General features: G+C 40.7%; 1 protein-coding gene across 1 annotated transcript in view; it reads left to right on the top strand.

The window, feature by feature from the left end:
* The window catches only part of PCSK5 (proprotein convertase subtilisin/kexin type 5), a 451,917-nt gene that overhangs the window by 408,705 nt on the left and 23,083 nt on the right, over positions 1 to 20,129 (top strand). The window contains exons 26-31 of the mRNA XM_061200330.1: positions 556 to 692; positions 1,533 to 1,733; positions 5,984 to 6,064; positions 9,280 to 9,363; positions 10,614 to 10,809; positions 18,845 to 19,062. Coding sequence (XP_061056313.1) covers positions 556 to 692; positions 1,533 to 1,733; positions 5,984 to 6,064; positions 9,280 to 9,363; positions 10,614 to 10,809; positions 18,845 to 19,062 — 917 coding nt within the window. The remainder of the gene's footprint in view (positions 1 to 555; positions 693 to 1,532; positions 1,734 to 5,983; positions 6,065 to 9,279; positions 9,364 to 10,613; positions 10,810 to 18,844; positions 19,063 to 20,129) is intronic.

The following is a 20,129-nucleotide window of genomic DNA, read 5'->3' as shown; positions in this document are numbered from 1 at the left end:
AATAAATAAATAAACTCCAATCTCGTAAAAAAAAAACAAAAGACAGAACCTTCTAAAGGAAAAAAAAATGATGTATAATATATGTATAAAATAAATAAGCTACAAGGATATATAGCCAGTATTTTATAACTATAAATGGAACACAACCTTTAAAAATTGTGAATCACTAAGTTGTACACCTGAAACTTACATAATATTGTACATCAACTATACCTCAATAAAAAAAAAAATTTAATGATGCATAATATTTGAAAGTTGCTAAGAGAATAGATCTTAAAAGTTCCTGTCACAAGAAAAAAAATTCTGTAACTATGTATGATAACAGATGTTACTGTGGTGATCATTTTGCAATATATACAAATATTAAATTATTATGTTGTACACCTGAAACCAATGTAATGTTGTATGTCAGTTATACTTCAAAATATTAAGGGAAAAAAAGACTATAACTTCAAAAGAGATGATGTGTAGACACATACAAGGAGATTAAGTTATGGTGGTAAAGAGAAATATGTCAACACAGCTCATGGAAGAAACTCCATTTTCTCCCCCCAGGTTCAAACACCAGTGTTATAAAACCTGTCCTGAGAAGACCTACAGGGAAGAATCTGAATGCAAAGCATGTGATACCAACTGTGGCAACTGCGACCAGAATGAATGCTACTGGTGTGAAGAGGGCTTCTTCCTCTTGGGTAAGCTCAAAAATGGCACTGTACAAAGTGCCAGCAAGGCTCCAGGGCTCCACCCAGAAATGCGAGAGCTCCTCTGATCAGTTTTAGAGTCTTCCTGTGTCTCTTGTCCAAGAAGGAATTTTAATTTGGTTTGAAAATAAACATTAGCCAGGACTACTTCTTTCTGCTTTTATTATTGAAGCATAGCTCTTATTTCAGTAATTAATCTCAAGTGTCTCTAACCTGATGGAAAGAAGAGTGAATGGAGGGGAGGGAGAGGTGCTGAAGAGAAATGCTTTGGAATTGAAGTCACCTGGAATATTCAGAACATGACCCTTTCCTTGAGACTTCATCCATGTTATATATTCCTTGCACTGTAAGAGTTAAATAAGATCTTTTGTCTTAGATTTTGGTCAGTTCATTGACTTTGATGGAAATGAATAGTTAGGAAAGATAAATACTGTGAGCCTTCCAATTGAAGAGAATAGTCCAGGTTCTTGAATGTTTGTGGGAGAGAGAGTGGGGCAGACAGCCCACAGTGACCTTCAGAGATTCTGTATGTAGAGATCACTTTATTTGCAGTTTTTCAAGACCTTGAGGACATGAATGTCTTTATTCTATGCTCCTAACCCTTTGAGCTGACAGCCAACTTAAATTTTCAGTTGAAAGAGGACCTAAAGCGTTGGATTTATTAAGACACAATTCTTGGTTGAAATAAGCAAATGCCATCATGGTTTCTTTAAAAACTAAAAAATGTTCCTCAGCCTCCCTTCGGCCTGTTTAGAACTTGGCCCTGCGTAGAACACCAGGCTCAGCCAGCCAGCGTTGCGCTTCATGCCTCCATTCTGTGTTCTCACGTAGGCGGCAACTGCGTGAGGAACTGTGGCCCTGGCTTCTACAGTGACCCAGAGATGGGAGAATGTGAGCCCTGCCACCGAGCCTGCGAAACCTGCACCGGTCTTGGCCACAACCAGTGTAGCAGCTGCAGAGAAGGGTTGCAGCTGCTGCATGGGACGTGTGTGCATCTGGCCCAGACCCAGGTGGAAGGCAGATTCTGGAATGGTATGGACCTCCCGAGAGAGGTCGCAGGTATCTAGCTGCCTCCTCTGCCTCCCCCCCACCACCCCCAAACCCTTGCTTTCGGGATACCCAAGAGATGAAGGTTGCCAGTAAAAGAAAAGCCTGGAGTCCCAGAGCCACTGGGATGCTCATTGCGGGAGAGGCTAGGAGGCTATGGCTGGCATTTGGCGAGGAGGGAAAACCCAAAGGGCCACACTGATGACTGATCTGACCACTTGAGTTTCCACCTGGGTGGAATAGACTGCGGAGCATGTAAAGAGTGTCAGACAGAGAAATGACTACCATTTTCTCAAAGATTTCAGAATAGCTTCTATCACATTCACTTATCTCTTTATTAAAAAAGAGATAAAAGAAAACTACCAGTGGGATAGCTTGTCCAGTTAGACAAGGAAGAATCACTCTAAATTATGGGAACTTCAGCTGAAATGACTGATCTTTCTGGCTGGATTATTAGAACTTGCCATCATTCAAGCTTACCTTTTAAAAGTTGCCCCTCTGGTTGCAGATGGGGAAAGCGGGGGGCTTGAGAAGGGGCGGGAGGGAGGAAAAGTGTGGGAGCTTGGAATCTAACAGTAAAGGCCTGTGTGTATTCATTCCCACCTGAGTCTTCAGAATTGGCCTCCAGACCCTGAAGCCTTGGTCACAGGCTTCCTGGCAAGGTGTTACAACCTTGCAGTGACCTCTCCATGTCTGAGGTGGTTAAAAAACAAAATCCTCCTCCTGCTGGAAAAATCTGACTCACATTCTATGCAGAGACGCTCATGAAAACAAGAGATGTTCTCCGTTTTGATTTCGAGGCAAGGATTTGTTTAAAAAGGTCATTTCAGTGCAGAAGCAACAGCAGCTGAAAGCAGGTCTGCTTGGGATGATTCTTCTAAGAGCTGGAGGGAAGGATAGATCTGGGTTAAGAGAAAAGCCTCTTGCTGGGTTTCAGAGGAAGGATGTCCACAGCTGCTGTCTACTTCGACAGTGTCGCATATGTGACTGAAAGGAAGAGCAGCTCGGAGCCCATCACAAACCCAGCAGCCAAAGGTCACGGAGAACACTGGCCGATTTCAGAGACACAGCCAGGAAGAAAATCATTCACTCCAGACTGGGATATCTTCCGTGAATTAAAGCTGAACCAAAATGCTGAAAACGAGTTTGTCTGGCATTCAGGCATTTAAGAGGCAGTGCAAGCCAAGAGGAAAATAGTCTGGTGGTGTGTTTCTAGCTCAGAACATCTGTATTTTATCTGGCGTCCAGATGATGAAAAGGTTCAGGGAGCCAAGAGTCAGAGCAGATTGATTCCCCAAATGATTACACGTCCCTTTCAACTGGACTACGCACTTTGCAAGCAGAAATCAGGTCTTGATTGCTCCCCCCTTTGTCAAAGCATCACACCTACCCCTCTGCATTTTCTACTATCAAAACATAATGTTTTTGAAGAGAGGAAGGAATTAGTCCATTTGGGGATTTACTACTAAGGGATTCAGGAAGCAGATGAGAATATTTCTCATGGCTGGACAAAAGCAATAAAGTCAATGACATGGCTGCACTTTCCCACATCTGTGATCTGGGAAATAAGACATGCAGACTATGAACAATGAAAAAAACGTAACTGAGCAAGGTAAGACCAGAGCTCAGCTTCCCCAGCATAGTTGAGGTACCACTGAAATGGACAGTAAATGAGAAATGTACTCCACAAGGCCCTGAGAGTATTTGAGCCAATGCCTACATTTTTCTCCTGACTTCGTTTCCTTAAAAAACAAGGTTGAGGTTGTAATAGGAGAGCAGAGGGTTCCAGAGAACAAGCACTAATTAACCGCACCTTTAAGATGATGGAAAGCAGATTGCAGTCATCCTGGGTCAACTCAGAGGGAGCCCAGACAAATCAGAGTGTTTATGAGAGAATGGAGCTACCTAGGTGGTACCAGCGAAGTGTTGTGTTGTTTTTGTTGTTTTAAACACAGATTCAGATCCAGGTAGGACAGAGCAGATGGGACAAACTTTAGCTCATTTCTTCACCCACACTACTGCCAGTGGAAACAATAAGCTCATGCTTGCATCTGAAGACTATGACCACCCCCACTGTCTATGTCAGCATGTGTTGGGGAGATGCCCTTGAAATAAAAATCCAACTAGAGTCCACTGAACTCCTCTTTTAATAACGTGGCTACTCATGATGAGAGTGGTGAGGATGACAGGTCATCACCCTTTGTCAATTACCAGCTGAGCCTGGGAATGCCTCCTATCCTGGTCCAAGGATGGAGATTTTCCTACGCCTCAGACCATAGCTGGCAAATCCTCCAGCCAAGACTAAGTAATCTCCAGAGATTCTTCCTGCCACGTAAAAGTCACTGCACAAAAGTATAGATCATCCCCAGATTCCCTGTCCCAGTCACTAACTAATATATTGTGAAGATTACTTAGGCCAATGTCCCTGCATGGCAATAATAGAACCAGTGTTAAACAGGCTGCTGCCAATGGCATCAGCAGTGACTCAGGCAACGCTCAGAGCCACCGTTGGTGAAAATGTTCAGGGGTGGCAGGCCACGGGCTTTGAAAGAAGATGATGGCTTCAGCTGGTTTCCTGAAACCATTGTTGGGAATGGAAACAGTGTACCCTATTACTGTTAAATCATCTGGGTTTTCTTAAGTGGTTTTCTCCCTGGTAGTGCTGGAAAGTCTTCGGAATAATTCCTGCACATTTCCCCTACCCACCTATTTCCCTCATTAAAACCATGTTTGTAGCAGGCTCTAATTACATATTCTGATGGGTAGTCTAATCTACAAAGCACAGACATGGTAAATTAACTTTTTATCTTTGACCACATCCTAACAATTTATCACTAGCCTGTCTTTTGATCTTAATTCCTATGCTCTGAGAAAGACTGAAATCCCAGAGTCAGTTACAAACACTGGAAGCCACTCATGTGTGAAAAAAAATTCTCAACAGTTGGGAGATATGTTGCTTCATAGTAACTGAACTTTAGAGAATTTTAAAGAAACCATGAGAATCTGGTTTTTTAGAAGGACTTTGTAGATGTGTAAAGTTGTCTCACTTAACTTACAAATGAGAACATGATTTTTACTTAATTAACCAATCACAACTCAGAGTGCAGAAAATACATGTTTCTGGGTAGCTAAGTAAACTTTTGGCTAGTGATATGAGGGAGCCACATGTATCTCCTTACACTGAGTTTTAAACATCCAGGAATTTTATGAGTGGACCATTAAACCATTGCAACTTAAAATCAGCTATGGTGGGAATATTTACACCACAGAAATTGGTAAACAGGATGACTCAAGTTTTTGTTGTTGTTTTGTGTTCCAAAGAGCCATTTTACCAGTACATCACTGCTTTGACCTCTCCCAAACTATTTTAAATCCAAGTGAATTACTAAAACATCTCTCTAGTGAACGTAGGCTTTAGAATTGGGCATACCTGAATTCAAATCCTGGCTCTGTTCTTTACGATCTCCATAACCTTGAGCAAGATATTCATCCTCTCCGAGCCTCAGTTTCCTCACCTATAAAATGAGAACATGAAACTGCCTCATACAAGGTCCTTTTGTGAATTGAATGAAAGAATACATATGAAGCCCCCAGCACATATGATGCAATAAAAGTTAATCTATTCTGTAACCCTTTAACCTATTCCAGTTTTAACCCATGAAACACTAGTTCACTTTCAAAACTGCCTCCTTGAGCTCATGAAAGAAAGCAATTTGGGGGCCTAAAGAGTAATACAGGTCTGGGAAAAATATTCCCAGAAAGAAGGGCAAATGATGGTCAGTTGGGATGCCTAATAGCCAAGTTGAGTCCTGACTTAACCAAGAATGTGTACAAAGATGATAATAGCAGTTTTACTTATAATAACAAAAAAAAGGAGAGAGCAATCTAAAAATGTAACACGAGAAAAAAAGTAAATTATGGTTTATGCAAATACACAAACCATTAAAAATAATGTTTACAAAGAATTTTCATGGCAAGAGGAAATGCCTATAAGACGTATAATATTAAATGAAGAATGTAGGGTTGGTATTATATATGCAGAAGATGTAAATGATTACATATATATGCACATATGTAATTATACTCACACATTCAGTATAAAGATGGGAAATCTATATGCCAAAGTATACACAGTAGACATTTCTGGGTGGTAAGATTATGGGCAAACTTTATGTTCTTCTTTATCTTGTTTGCATTAAAAAAATAAAATACTTTATTTTCTTTAATAAAAAAAGAACCTGTGCCCACTGCAAGCCCATCTTTGGTGAAGAGCCCGCTGCAGGAGCGACGAAGGTGGAAGTTTCAAATCAAAAGAGGTAACAGGGAAATAGGGAGGAGAAGACAATCAAGTATCAGGAGAGTCTCTGTGATGTAGAAACCAACCCAAGAAGCCGGGCAGTGAGGAACAATCAGGGATGCAGAAGTCGTGAGAGAAACAGAGAGAGGAGGAAAACACAACACAAAATATAAGTGGGCGCCCAAAGGGAAAGACTGGGAGGAATTTCATCAGTGGAGACTTCTAGAACATACAAGGACATTCCTGAGGTGCTAAGTGGTTATGCTTGGGAGAGGCTATCAAGAAAAGCCTCTGTCCTTGCAAATCTTTAAGAAAAGCACCATTTGCCTTCCCAGTCACTGCAGCCTTGTTTGAAGATTGGAAAAAACTAAACGGCTACCAATAAGAGTAGAAAAATGAAGCATGACACATCCACACAATGGAATACTTTGGAGTCATCAAAAAGAATGGGGAGGTTCTTTATGTACTGATAAAGAATGGTCTCCAGAATATTGAGTTACAAAAAAAAAAAGGCAACATTGTGAACAGATAAAGTTTGTATAAAAAGGTTGGAGGGGGATGGGGAGAGAGGAGAGAGACTTCACGGTATGTGCCTTTTCTGCATTTCGAACCATGTGAGTATTGTTTATTTAATTTTTAAAAATTTAAATAAGAAGAACCCCTGTTTTATAGGATTGAGTTACAGTCATTTTTGAAGGTTGGACACTACATTTTCTTGGTCAAGGTGATTTTTTTTTTTTTTTTTTTTTTGAGGTGGGGGAGGTCTTGTTCAGTCTAGAATTTCTGGAGTAGCAAAAAGAGAAACTATGATCAAGGTCAAATTTTACTTGTTGACATTAAGTCTCTAATCTTTCATGATAGAAAAGCTCTGGCTGGAGATGACTTTATCCATTTGCCGAAGCCTGATTGCTAACTGCGTGTGCAGAGTACCCTCTAGTGGAGGAATGAGGACATTACAGAATTTTATACCAAGTATATTGGAGTAAAATATCAAACTGCCAGAATGTGAGATATGTATGTGTAATTACAGATGCATGTATATGTGTAAATATATACATTATATATTTTAAATATGATAAAATTAATGAAAACTTTTATCTTTTTAAATATAACATTTTAGCGTAAAAATGATAAAAGTCAAAACAAAATCAACCCATGGCCTTGATATATAATAAAGATTTTCAAGGCGCTCAATAGCTAATGAATATTATTTTGTTATTATTCTTTGAATAACTGCTCTCAGAAAGTAAGCATCTTTTTCCCCCAGCTTAAATGAGATGTAATTGACACACAATATTGTGTAGGTTTACCGTGTATAACATGATGATACATGTGTATACTGCAAAGTGATTACCACAATAAGGTCCGTGAACACATTCATCAACATCACTTTCGTGAAAATCTTGGGACTAGCATTGCTCTGCACTGGCTAACTGAACTCTTAACAAATCCCGCAGGGAGAGTACATCAGTCAGTGGTCTGTTGGAAAACCAGTACAAAATTTTCTCTACAAACTAGGAAACAACTGCCATGCAGCATGGCAGGACGGACAGTCATTTATATCCATGTATATATAGCTCTCTACCTTCCTACCTACCTACCTAGTTTTCTCCTTAGCAAGGCTCAGCAGTTTATTAACCATGAGTGCCATCAGAGAAACCAAGCAATGCCTCCCGGTGCCACTCCAAGTATGGAACGAAAGAGAACGGGAAGTAGAACAGAAGCTTGAGAAATGGGGTGGAATGGTAACAAACGAGGAAATCGGGAGAGAGGAGAAAGGAAGGAGGAGGATCCACCATTTACTGAGCCACTCTGCGCATGCTTTACACGTTAACTCACTCTGGCTTCACAAGAGTCCTGTAAGGGAAGAATCATTTGCTCTCATTTTAGAGACGTGGAAATTAGGACTCTGAGAGTTTAATTACTGTATCCATGGTTACCCTACGGGAAGCGGCACAGCTGGGATCTGAAGGCAGGTGTGACTAGAGACTGACTCTCGGAAGGAGAAGGAAGGAAATGAAAGGCAAGAGAATAGGAAGGAAGGAAGGAAGGAAGGAAGGAAGGAAGGGAGGGAGGGAGGGAGGAGGGGAGGGAAGGAGGAGGGGAGAGAAGGAGGAGGGGAGGGAGGGAGGAGGGGAGGGAGGGAGGAGGGGAGGGAGGGAAGGGAAGGGGAAAGGAGGGAGGGAGGGAGGAAGGGAGGGAGGAAGTAGGGGGGGGAGGGAAGGAGGGAGGGAGGAAGGGAGGAAGGAAGGAAGGAAGGAAGATGGGAGGGAGGGAGGGAAGGGGATTGGTAAGATGCCAACAATAACAACTAACTGAACTTCAGGGTCATTCATATGACACATTCTGAGCTAGAACTTCTTTTTCTAATTTTCCCCCGTGTGAGTCACGCTGATTCCTAGGCAATTACTGAAATTTAGTCAAGATCTCTATGTATATTGATTGAGTGATGTTATTGAGGCTGTTATGTATGTCTGCACAACTGCCCAGTGGAGTTGCTGCCTTCCTGGAAAAGCCTGCCCAGCAAATGGTCGTGGGGGAAGAAAGGGGAAACAGCTCGAGTGTTTCCCAGCTTAATGGCATATTAACCTGGAATGGCCTGCCCACCACCTGACCAGCCAGAAAGCTCTTGTGTGCCTCTGCTATATTGATGTTTAACAATGACTGGGGACAAATTTAAGAGGAGATCAATTCAGGCTGCATCCCACAGTGGCTACTCTGAAGAACACAGAGACCCAAACATTGACCAACTGTGAAACCTGGTTCCAAAGAACAACAAAAAAGGCACAATGAATTCTCAGTTATCATCTTGGAGTGAAGAGAAGTGGTCATCTAAGAATCCTGGGGAAATAAGTGATTACTTTTGACGCAAAAACTCCTGCATGCATACACACAATCACACACTCCCTTACCCCACATATTTTTAAATATGAAAGAAGTAAAATTTGTTAATTCAAATATCCCCTTAGTATTTAAGGCTATCCTGTCTTAATAGGATAGTCTGCAAAGAAAGTCTTGATAATCAATTGTCAATGACAGAGTAAGAAAAAAAATAAAATAAATGAAGTCCACATGGTAGGCAGTGGGTGGTGCAAAGATTTAGCCAATGTCAACTTGAAGGGATTCTATTTGGGGTGAAAAGGGAAATGAGATTACCTATGAGATCTTTTCCAACACTGCAGTGCTCTGAGCCTGTTCAAAAGAGACAGACTTCTTGTTTCTTTCCCTACACAGACCTCTTGGGAAGTTACCAGTCTTGTCATTCTTCTTGCAAAACCTGCCATGGATCTGCAACCCTGTGCACTTCATGTCCAAAAGGTGAGTGTGGCGTGCGACAGAAGGAAGCAGTGGCCAAGCCAATTCGCTGTAACTCATGTACATCAGCATCTCTGTGTAAGGGGTTTGCAGGACTTGACCTAGTCCCATCACATGTTGCTATCACCGTAGCTACTCTGGAGAAACACAGGGACCTAAACACTGACCTATAATAAAAACTGGCTTTCAAGGGACCAGAACAAAAAAGAAAAGAAATGTTTCTTTCCCAAAAGCACGATGAAGTTAGTGATTGATTTGGCCACAGAGTTTGTTAGGGTCTCTGGGTATCTGACATTTCTAGAGGTTCCATTGTTCTTTTAAAGTGCATTAGCTGAAACAAGAGAATTAAGGTGGAGAATCTAGGTGGGTATAAAGAGTCTACCTGCTATTTTTCTTCATTTTTGGTACTGAATTTAGGGGAGAAAAAAAAAACAAGCCCAACATAACAGCTCAATAAATAAATTGCTTCATCATCTATAAAAACACATCAGAAATAACTTCCCTGAATTAGGGGGACAGTTTATTAACGTGGTATGTTAGGAATTAAGAATTTAAGAATCACTATTAAAGTGATCATTATGTTGAAATGTGCAATGTTAATAGTGAGATGAGATGCAAAAACAACAGAACTTAAAATGACAGGTGTGCCATGATCCTACTCCTACAATATATAGAAGTCAACACACAAAAATTGATGGAGTTTTCTTGGAATTTTGGAGTTCAGGGTGATTTTTAAATTGCTTTCTTTAATAATAATGTTATCTTATTTTTTTTCCATTAAAACTAAATAGATGGACTGTCCGTTAAAGGTGGAGTTGGGTGGAAGGGTTGCTACTATGTTAGTGTCCTAACAGGATAGGCTTTGGGAAGCAGAAGAATAGACTCCATCAAGCTGTGCGTGTATAACTGCCTCACACCAGGAAGGTCTTAATAGACAAAGTTCTTAAGACAAAGGTCTCAATAGATGGACCACCTGGGCAAAGGGAAGCCCCATGGTGACCCGCAGCAATATCAATAGGAAAGTCAAAGAAACAAGCTTGTTGTCAATTTCCTTCCTAGAGCTTTAACTCATCTTGGAAGATTTAGCATCACTAATAGACATTTTGGTAATCCTGCTATAAGTGTTCCCGATACTCAGGTCTTTGGAGCAGTTAAAAAAGCTGTCAGGAGCGTCAGTTCTCTGTGTGGATGCATGTGCGGTTAGATTAGACACACGATGACCGTCTGACCTGCCTTCTTCCCTGGGTCTCTAGGCACATATCTGTTGGCTCAGACCTGCGTCCCATCCTGTCCCCAAGGCATGTGGCCCTCAGTGAGGAGCGGCAGCTGTGAGAACTGTACAGAGGACTGTGCCTCTTGCTCTGGAGCCAATCTCTGCAAAAAGTGCCAAACGCAGCCAGACCACCCCCTCTTCTTCCACCAAGGCAGGTGCTTCACCAGGTGCCCTGAGTAAGTTTTCCTCTTCCTTTCAGTTGCTACTTGTGTTCGTTCTCCTGCAGTACTTTGGGGGCAATTCCTTCCCATTCACCAAAGACCTCTTCTCTTCCTTGGTTAGAGCACCTATATCTGCCTCCCTTCTCGACTGTCTGACATCACTGTCCGTCACAGCAGCCAAAGCTTACATAAGGCCAGGTGCACGCTTCTCCCTGGTGACCATAAGATGTATATATTTTTACCTTTATGAAAATATGTTTTTTTTTACCTTGTATTTATGATCAAACAGTTGTCAGGGTTTTTTTTTTTTCCCATCACAAAAGTGAGGCTCTGATAGGCTGTGGAACACACAGACCTCTTCTACATGTTGAAAGTGAGGTATGAATCACAGATAATAAATAAAGAGTAATACCTGCCTAGTTATTTATTGGTTCCTCATGGCTTCCTTGGTCCCCTGGTTTACAATTCCTTTACTCTTCCTATCAATGGTCCTGCCTCCAGGATTTACCTAAATGGGAAGTGGGAATAGCAAATGGAAAAGTTCATCAGGAAAATTTCAGTGACAAGCAGCAGAAATGTCAAAGAGCATGACAGAAAATATGGGGTGTATTAATGCATACAATAAAAAGTTTGGAAATCTAGTATTGGTTATTTCAGTGGCCAACGCTTCATTAGAAACCCACAATCTTTCCATTTTGCTCTTGTACCTTCCTCAGCTTGTCCTCCCCCGAGCCGACGTTGTCTGTCCATCCCCAACTGCACCACTCCATACTGCAACAACCTGAGACAGAAAAGGGTGCCTTTCTCCTTGTTTATCTCCTTTTAAGAGGAAAGAAAACTTCCTCAGACTTCCCTTCACATCTCATCAGCCAGAATGCATCACTAACATCTTCCTAAACTGATCGCTGGCAAGGAGAATGGAAATGTAAGGATTGATGTAGGTTGAACAAGATTTGCCCCTAAACACCCACAAAAATCACAACACTGACAGCCAGGAAGAGTGGAGAGAGGGAGGCAAGAAATGAGTTTGGGGAAGCAGCCTACAACATCTGAAGGAACTAGAAATTTTATTTGCCTGCTGCTTAAAAGAACTTCATGATAAAAACAACACCTATTTTCTAGTGACCTGTTTGTATCTGTTACTGAAATTGATCCTGTTGGGTACAAATATAAGTCATGGTACTGACGCTCAAAAAGCATCCAATCTAGTGTAGAAGCCAAATGTATCCAATTCAATTCTACAGATACATATTTAGCACCCACTGGATGTAAGAATTGATATTGGAAGCTAAGATCAAGTGAAGGAAGTCTGAGCTTACAACAGGCTTACAATCCAGTAGGGAAGGTTACATCAATCAATGTCATACTTCTCAGGTCCTTAATACACAAAGGGCTAAAAGATTCCAAGGAAAAAGAAACCATTTAAAAACAGTTACTTACTGAGAGCTTGCAATATCTAGGCACTGCACTAAGGGTTTCAAATGCACCATCCCATTAATTCTAACAAGAATCTTCTTATCCAGATACAGTTGACCCTTGAACAACACAGGTTTGAACTGTGAGGTTCCACTTGCACGCAGATTTTTTTTTTTCAGTAAATACAGTACTATACAATCCATGGTTGATTGAATCCACAGATGCAGAACCATGGATATAAAGGGCCAACTATGGGAATTGAGCATCCATGGATTTTGGTATTCATGTCTGGTCCTGGAACCAATCTCCTGCAGATACTGAGGGACACTATATCATTATTTCCCCCCATTTGATCAGTGAGGAAAGGGGTAGCATGCCCCACATCACACTGCTAACACATGGCATGGTCAGGATTTCAACCCAAATCTCTCTAGCACTGAAGTTCATGTGCTTAACCATTGCACTATGCCACATTGACATCCAACTGGGGTTTCTTTTTTCTTTCTTTATAACAGCTTTACTGAGATATAATTCACATACCACACCATTCACCCACATAAAGTGTACAATGCAATGGTTTTTAGTATAGCCAGAGAGTTGTGCAACCATCAACACAATTGATTTTAAAATACTTCCATCACTCCCCAAAGAAAACTCTATACCCTTTTAGCAGTTACTCTCAATTTCCCACAGCCCTAAGCAACCACTAATTTACTTTCTGTCTCTATAGATTTGCCTATTCTTGAACATTTTATATAAATAATACAGAATGTGACCTTTTGTGACTGACTTCTTTTATTCAGCATAATATTTTCAAGGTTCCTACCCAGTTGGGTATTTGAGAAGAGGCTTAATGGTGAAAGGGTCAGGGTAAGAGAACCCAGCACAGCAGGGAGAAAGGAGTATGAGGGAAGACTGAGTCAGGAAACACCCAGCTCTCCTTCCCCAGCCACCATGCTTCAGCCCCAGCAAAGTTAGCAAAGATATTCTACAACAAAGGTGAAGGTCAGAAATCTACTTACCAAAGTCAATCATTGCTTCCTTATTAACCTTTGTCATGGTGGGAATGAACTGGTTGTCATTATCATCACCTTACTTATCTAATCATTACCACCATTTTCCTACTATCTCTTGGATTCTTCAAATGTTCCAGGAATTGAAAATGCATTAAAGTGAGGCAGAAAGAGATGCATTTTGCTTTCATCCAATTAGTTGACCATTCCACCCTTTTTTTCTCCAAATCTGGGTTGAGCCACTCAGATTTGGAAGAATAAAAAGAAGCAATGGGACCCTATGCAGATACATGGCAACCAAGATATTTTCTTTTCTTTTTTTTTTTTTAAGCAATAGGGAAGCTACTAACATGCCCTGAAAATCCTGCAGACTATGGAATCACAAGTATGTGCTTTCCTGTCTTGAATAGGGTGGTCTTATTACTGTGGAGCCCTCTGTCTTTATGTTTACAAAACAACAGGGGAGATAAAGTCTGAGGAACATATAATACCCAGCTTGGCTTGGCAGCTTTGTTTCTCTTTCTGCAAAATTGCCCTTTGGGGTGCGATCCATCCTAAAATAGCAATAAGATTTATAACAGAAACACAACCTGCAAAGAAATGATATCCAGGTATTCAGAATTATTTATAAATCGGCATTAGTGGTCACTGCTTTTTCAAATATGGTATATGTTCATCAAATTAAAAAGTTCGAGTGGTAACATACATCATTACAGTAATTGTTTAAAAGGTAATGCAAAACTTAAAGTGTGCTCAAATTCACCACATATGAACAGATTTGAAGCTCTGGTAGAAGAAAAAATGGTCTTCTTTTAAGCGTTGGCTGTCACTATCTTAAGTGTCTGTAAAATATAGATAAAGTTCCAGAACCATACAGATTTTGCATTACATATATTTATCTGGACCGAAAGACTTCAACGTAAAGTACTTTGAATTTAACAATTTAATACATGTGGCCATTTCTTCTCAAAAAAAAATTTGTCTTCTTAAATAAAAATAACAGTGAAATAAAGCATTAACTAAAAAGTCTTGTAAATGCAGAGAGAAGACAGGAAGACTAATTACTGGCCAGATCTATGTGGAGAAGGCTGCTTTCAGCAAAGTGGCTCTCTGAAAAACACCTTCTCATGTTGTCTTCTGGCTGCCTCCCATCTGACAAGTTTCTGAGATTCCTGTATTTTTGAATTAGTAGTCGTCTTCAACAGCTTTGTTTTCTTTTTTTGCTTGAATCTATTCCTTTCATTTCGGCATCTCCTCCGACATCCACTGACTCCCTTATGAGAAGAATCTGAGAAAGCTTTCTTCATGCTGCATTTCTTCAAATTCTGTACTAGAATTGCTCACCTTAAGTGTCCAGCAACTATTCTGCAGAGACCTTGACCAGGCCTAGCACTGAAATTTCCCTAGAAGCCAGGTGATATCACATAGCCCAAAGCCCCCAGCTACTAAACACAGGTTGGTCTTTCCTGCATGGCCAATCCCCACCCTAAAGCTACAGACTATGACTGGTCCCACCCTGCGTTATTTTGTTAGCATAAATTCTAAGGTGGTCAGAGGAGCATATAACATTCCTACCACTTGTTAAATTCCAAGAATTTAGAAGTTAGCTAGGGAGAAAGGCTAGACCTCTCTTTGGAGGAGGCCAAATCCCTTGCTACACACAAAGAAATAATGAATCTACCAAATTCTCATTCAGGTAGATGTGATATGTTTAAGAATGCACTAAATTTCCTTAATTTCAAATTTCTCAAATTCAATCAAACTCTTGATGAGCATATAATACATTTCTATCCACTGTCTTGTTAAATGCAATTTTAAGAGATTGACTTGTTGGACAAAGTAGTAGTACTGTCTTTGTTCTTCAAGTGTTCTCCATCACGGTCCAAAAAAAAACTAAGGATACTAATGAGTAAGGAAGCCTGGCCTTACTTTTCATCTGGATACTATTTAGTTACCCCTCTTCTACCTAGACTTCTTCTCCAATTTTTCTACTTAAAACTACATTAGAAATGTGACATTTGTTCACCCCTGTCCTATTTCTTCCTGACACATTCAGTACATTTTTGTTTACTGAATTAATATAAGAAATTAGTGACTGAAAGAATGATTAAATGGATGTGAATGAGTTAGCTAATTAATTAATTAAAACATCAACTAAAGATGCTATATAAGAAGGTTCTTTTATTGGCTTTAGGATTCAAAGAGGACTGTAGTAAATTGAGTTACTTGCTGCAATTCTTCACCCTTCCTTGTATCTATGCCCTCTGCCTGTAATGTTGCAGCACTTCCCATGAGTAGCAGAATGGACTTCCCTGACCCTTGACTTTGGTCTGGGTAATTTGATTTGCTTTAGCCAATGGCATGTTAGCAGAAGAGAATCAGAGGCTTAAAATGAAATGTGCTTGCCTGTGTTGACCTGATGAACAGACTGTCAGGTACTTCTCCAGCAATGATGGGTTTATTTGGGATCAGCAGAGAACTGCAATTCAAGGTCTGCGAACATGCTGAGCCACGTGCAAGTTCCTGCACAGCAAAGGAAGGAGAACAATTTTATAGAGAGGAAAAGAAGTTGGGAGGGCTTAGTAAACAAAGAGCTTGTGGCTTTTCATTAGCTGAGTCCTTGCCAGGAAAGAAAAGGAGACTTTCTTCTTCCTCTTCGACTTTGCTATTGTCACAGGGTGTGAGAACTCCCCTTCTGGTCTCCCAACTCTATTTAATTGAGGCTTCTCATTATTTTGTTTACATTTCCCCCTTTTGATCAAGATCACTGATCAAGAATCAGGTTTTCTAATTTCAGCAGCTTTTTGTCCCTCAACGTCAGGAAGGACTTTTCCTGGGTGTAATGTCCCACGTCAGAGGGAAACTGTACAGATTGGAAACCTAGTAAGGTCACATTCAAGTAACGAAGAGTGGCAGGAGGGAGAAATCTCCAGCACTTTTTATCTACAGTCCATATGTTACGAAGATCATGGATATTGGAGTTCATTTGAAGATGTCATCATCAAAGGTTTGGCAACAACTTCCAACAGGTCTAGTCCAGATATCTTGGGAAAGTCGTCTCATCAGATGTCATCTGCTTCAATTCTGGGAAATCTTTACTTTCAGGTCACCAGATGATGTGCAGGTCCAATCAGGGTTCAGTGCTTTCTTTATGTGTGTCCAATGAATCCAAGAGTCTGTTCCTTGAAGTGTGGCAGCACAAGAGTTGGTTAGCAGTATCTAATAGGGACCTTTCCAGCAAGGTTAAAGAGAGTTCTTCTGGAGGTATCTTTTCCAAGAGATGAAATCTCCAGTTTGCAAGGTATGATGCTTAAGGTCTTCATCTCCCATGGCCATACTGTGAAAAGATTGCTCTACTAAAGCATGTTTACTTTTAATAGAAGCAATTAGGCCTTTGCAATATTGGTGTATCTCTCCTTTTATCGGTTGAGGGTCAAAATAACTAGGAGCCAAGTTCATTGGGCATCCTGTGACTATCTCAAATGGTGAGAGTTTATGAATTCCAAAAGGAGTGGATATGAGATTTAGAAGTACCAATGACAATGCTTGTGGCCAAGGTATTTGGAGGGCCTCTACAAATTTTTCCTACTGAGTCTTAAAAATGCCATTAGTGTGTTTTACTAAACCAGAGGGTTGAGGGTGGTAAGCACAGAGAAAGTGTTGTAAAACTGGCCAAACAGTACAGACTTGTCTAAGTACCTGATCAATAAAATAGGTTCCTCAATCACAATGAAGTTCAAGAGGAGTTCCAGGCAGGGAAAATGCTTTCCAAAGGATTTTAGCCACAGAAAAGGCAGTAGCCTGTCTGCAAGGGAAAGCTTCAGTCCAGAGTGAAAACATACAGACCATGACTAAAACATATTTACATCCATTAGACAGAGGAAGTTTATGTATTCCATTTGCCAGACCTCAAGTGGTCCATCAAGCAGTTTAAAATGTCAGGAAACAGTATGAAGAGGCTTCCCTGGGTTGTAGTTTGGACAAGCAGGAGAAGTGAGGTAAATACTTTTTGTGGCCTTGTTAATGTTTCCCCACCAGTACTGATTCAGGAAGGCTATCATTTTGTCATAGACTGAAGGTTTAATGCATGTACAGTGGTGGGGAGTGGGAATTTCAGAGTCTCCAGTAAGACTGGCTTGTTATATGGTCCAAACTAGAGTTTTCTCTTTTTAATCAAACCAACAACTACTGAATTTCCAAATTTGTTTTTCCTTTTCTGAGGCCAACTGTTGGGCCTCTCTAGCCATTTTTTCTAAATTATCACTTGGGGAAATGATATTATAAAATATCATTTGGCTGCTATTTGACCCTTTAAGAGCATCATTCCTTGCAAAAGTATCAACAGGATGGTTTCCCCTAGCTTGTAGTTTTGACTTCCAGAGTCAAACTACAAGCCCCAGAATCTTAATAGCTAAAGTGACAGGTAAAAGTATTGTATCGACTGATTCCTGAACATAGGGGCCATTTAAAATTTTATTTCCCCTGGGAGTAAGGAAGCTACCTTGCTTCTACAACATTCCAAAACCATGTGTTATTCTGAAAGCTTATCTCCTATCAGTATAAATATTGGCAGTTTTGTCCTTAGCTAAAGTACAAGCCTGTGTAAGAGCATATAATTCAGCCTGTTGGGGTGAAGTAGCCATAGGTAAAGATGCTGCTTCAACAACATCAAAAGGAGTTGTAATAACATACCCAGCACAATATTTACTATTGTCACCTTGTTAAATAAGACCATCAGTGAACAAGATGTCAGTGTTATCCAATGGAATTTCCTGTAGATCATTATAAGGAATCAGGAGGTGGTCCATCAGCATTAAGCAGTGGTGGGGTATTTCATCAGCGATGGAAGGAGGAAAAGTAGCCAGGTTAAGGTTATTATAACATAAAAGAGTTATGTGAGGAGCAGTTAACAAAAAGCCTTCATAGGAAGTGTCTGGCTGAGAAATGTTGAATGTGATGAGAATTCAGGAGAGCTTCTACTGCATGAGGAGCAAAAATGGTTAAAGGGGATTCCACAACAATTTTCTCAGTGGCCTTAACAAGAAGGGTAGCAGCTGTAATGGCTCTAAGGCAAGAGGGGTATCCCTATGCCACAGGGTCCAGTTGCTGGCTATAATACTCTATGGGTCACAGGTGGTCCCCGTGTTTTAAATGATTACTCCAAGGGCATTCCCTTCCTTTTCATATACAAAAATTGTATAGGTCATTAAACCTTTTGATCCTCTTAAAAATATTTTTATCTGTTAAATTTTAAACTGTTTTTAAATTAAAAACATACTAAATTGAATAAAAAGTATTTTCTATTCTAACATAAGTCTCTAACAAAAAAGGAAAAACAAATGAAGATTAGGAGATAAAATAGAAAATCAGAAGATAACTAAACTATATACAAATTAAAAGTTGTTTTCAAACACACCAAATTCACAAGAATAATACCTATGCCTTTCATTTTATTTTTCCAAACTTGATTTTTTACCACACTTCCCCAGGAATTCTGATGGATTCATTTTGGTCAACCATAGCCATAGTCCTTCCGTTTTCAGTCCTAATTCTCAGCTGCCAGGTGTGAATCACTGCCCTAGTTGGAAAGCTTCTCCAGTGGCTCCCTCTTCTCCCCACAGGGGCTTCTATGCAGAAGATGGCACTTGTGAACGCTGTAGCCCTTCCTGCAGAACATGTGAAGGGAATGCCACCAACTGCCACTCGTGTGAAAGAGGTCTCGTCCTGGACCAGGGGGTGTGCCGGGAAACCTGCCCCGAGAGGCACGTGGCCATGGAAGGGGTGTGCAAGCATTGCCCAGAGATGTGTCAGGACTGCATCCATGAGAAAACATGCAAAGGTACCTGGGAGCCTCACAGGGGAGAGTGTGGGGACCCACTATCTGAGGGTGGGGTGTCCAAGTAGAACTGGGGGAGCCAGTCTCCCTACCTTTACTGAAATTGACCTCCATGGGTGTCGTTGAGGAAACTGAGGGTGACATAAAGCCTTTCCATGACGGAGTCTGCAAATTAAGACAGACAAGAGCCCCTTTTTTGCACGATTTCTCCCACACATGTACTGGGTAGTTAGGGTATGGTAAGCACCATCCCAGGTGCTAGAGATATAGAAAAGAACCCAAAGTTTCTGCCTCTTTGAACACAAAATCTCATAGGAGAGACTGATATTAATAAAACACAGAGGTGGCTGGAGAATTTCAACTGTTATAAAAGATACAAAAGAAAATTTCAGGCCACTATAAGACTCTGAGAGTAGCATTCTGGCTAAGAATTTTTTTCCCTGAAATTATCTCCTAAGAAAGGCTAATTTCCTCTCCAGGACAAGACAGACTCATTTTTAACTGGCTCTGTCCAATCCAAAGGACTCTCTTGGTGTAACCTAAGAGTTTTCTGGAATTCCTCCCCAAATTAGAGAATAGGCACAAATAAAATAAATACACAATGCATTCTTCATATTGATTAACCATGTATATTTCATTGGTTTACCCTATCAGTGAATGAAAAATTAACTGATCCACGAATTCCTAAACTGCTTTTTGTATTAAATAGAGCCTGAGGTGCTCAATACAATTTAAAAAATCTGTTAATACTTTCTGGGTTTTCAGAACAATATGTCCAGCATCTCCATGACTCATCTGCCGTAGCACTACAAGTTTTTGCAATTGAAGGGGCAGATCATTTCAGCATGTGAACCCAGCACCATCTAATTGGGGCACCATATGTGGTCTCCTCTCCCTAGGCAGGGCTTGTGAGACAAGGAGGACAGGCCCTGGGAAGGGGGGAGTGGGGCAAATGTACACTGGGGCCAAATGAGTCAAAGAGATGGGCGATGGGCTAGCCCACTGCAGAAGGAATAAATTCCTTTCTGCTGCTCCCCTGGGGGTAACTTGCCGCTTCCCTCTGCCTGCAG

Source organism: Eubalaena glacialis, chromosome 9, assembly GCF_028564815.1.
Source record: "Eubalaena glacialis isolate mEubGla1 chromosome 9, mEubGla1.1.hap2.+ XY, whole genome shotgun sequence".
NCBI lineage: Eukaryota > Metazoa > Chordata > Mammalia > Artiodactyla > Balaenidae > Eubalaena > Eubalaena glacialis.
This window is presented reverse-complemented; position numbering and strand designations above follow the sequence as displayed.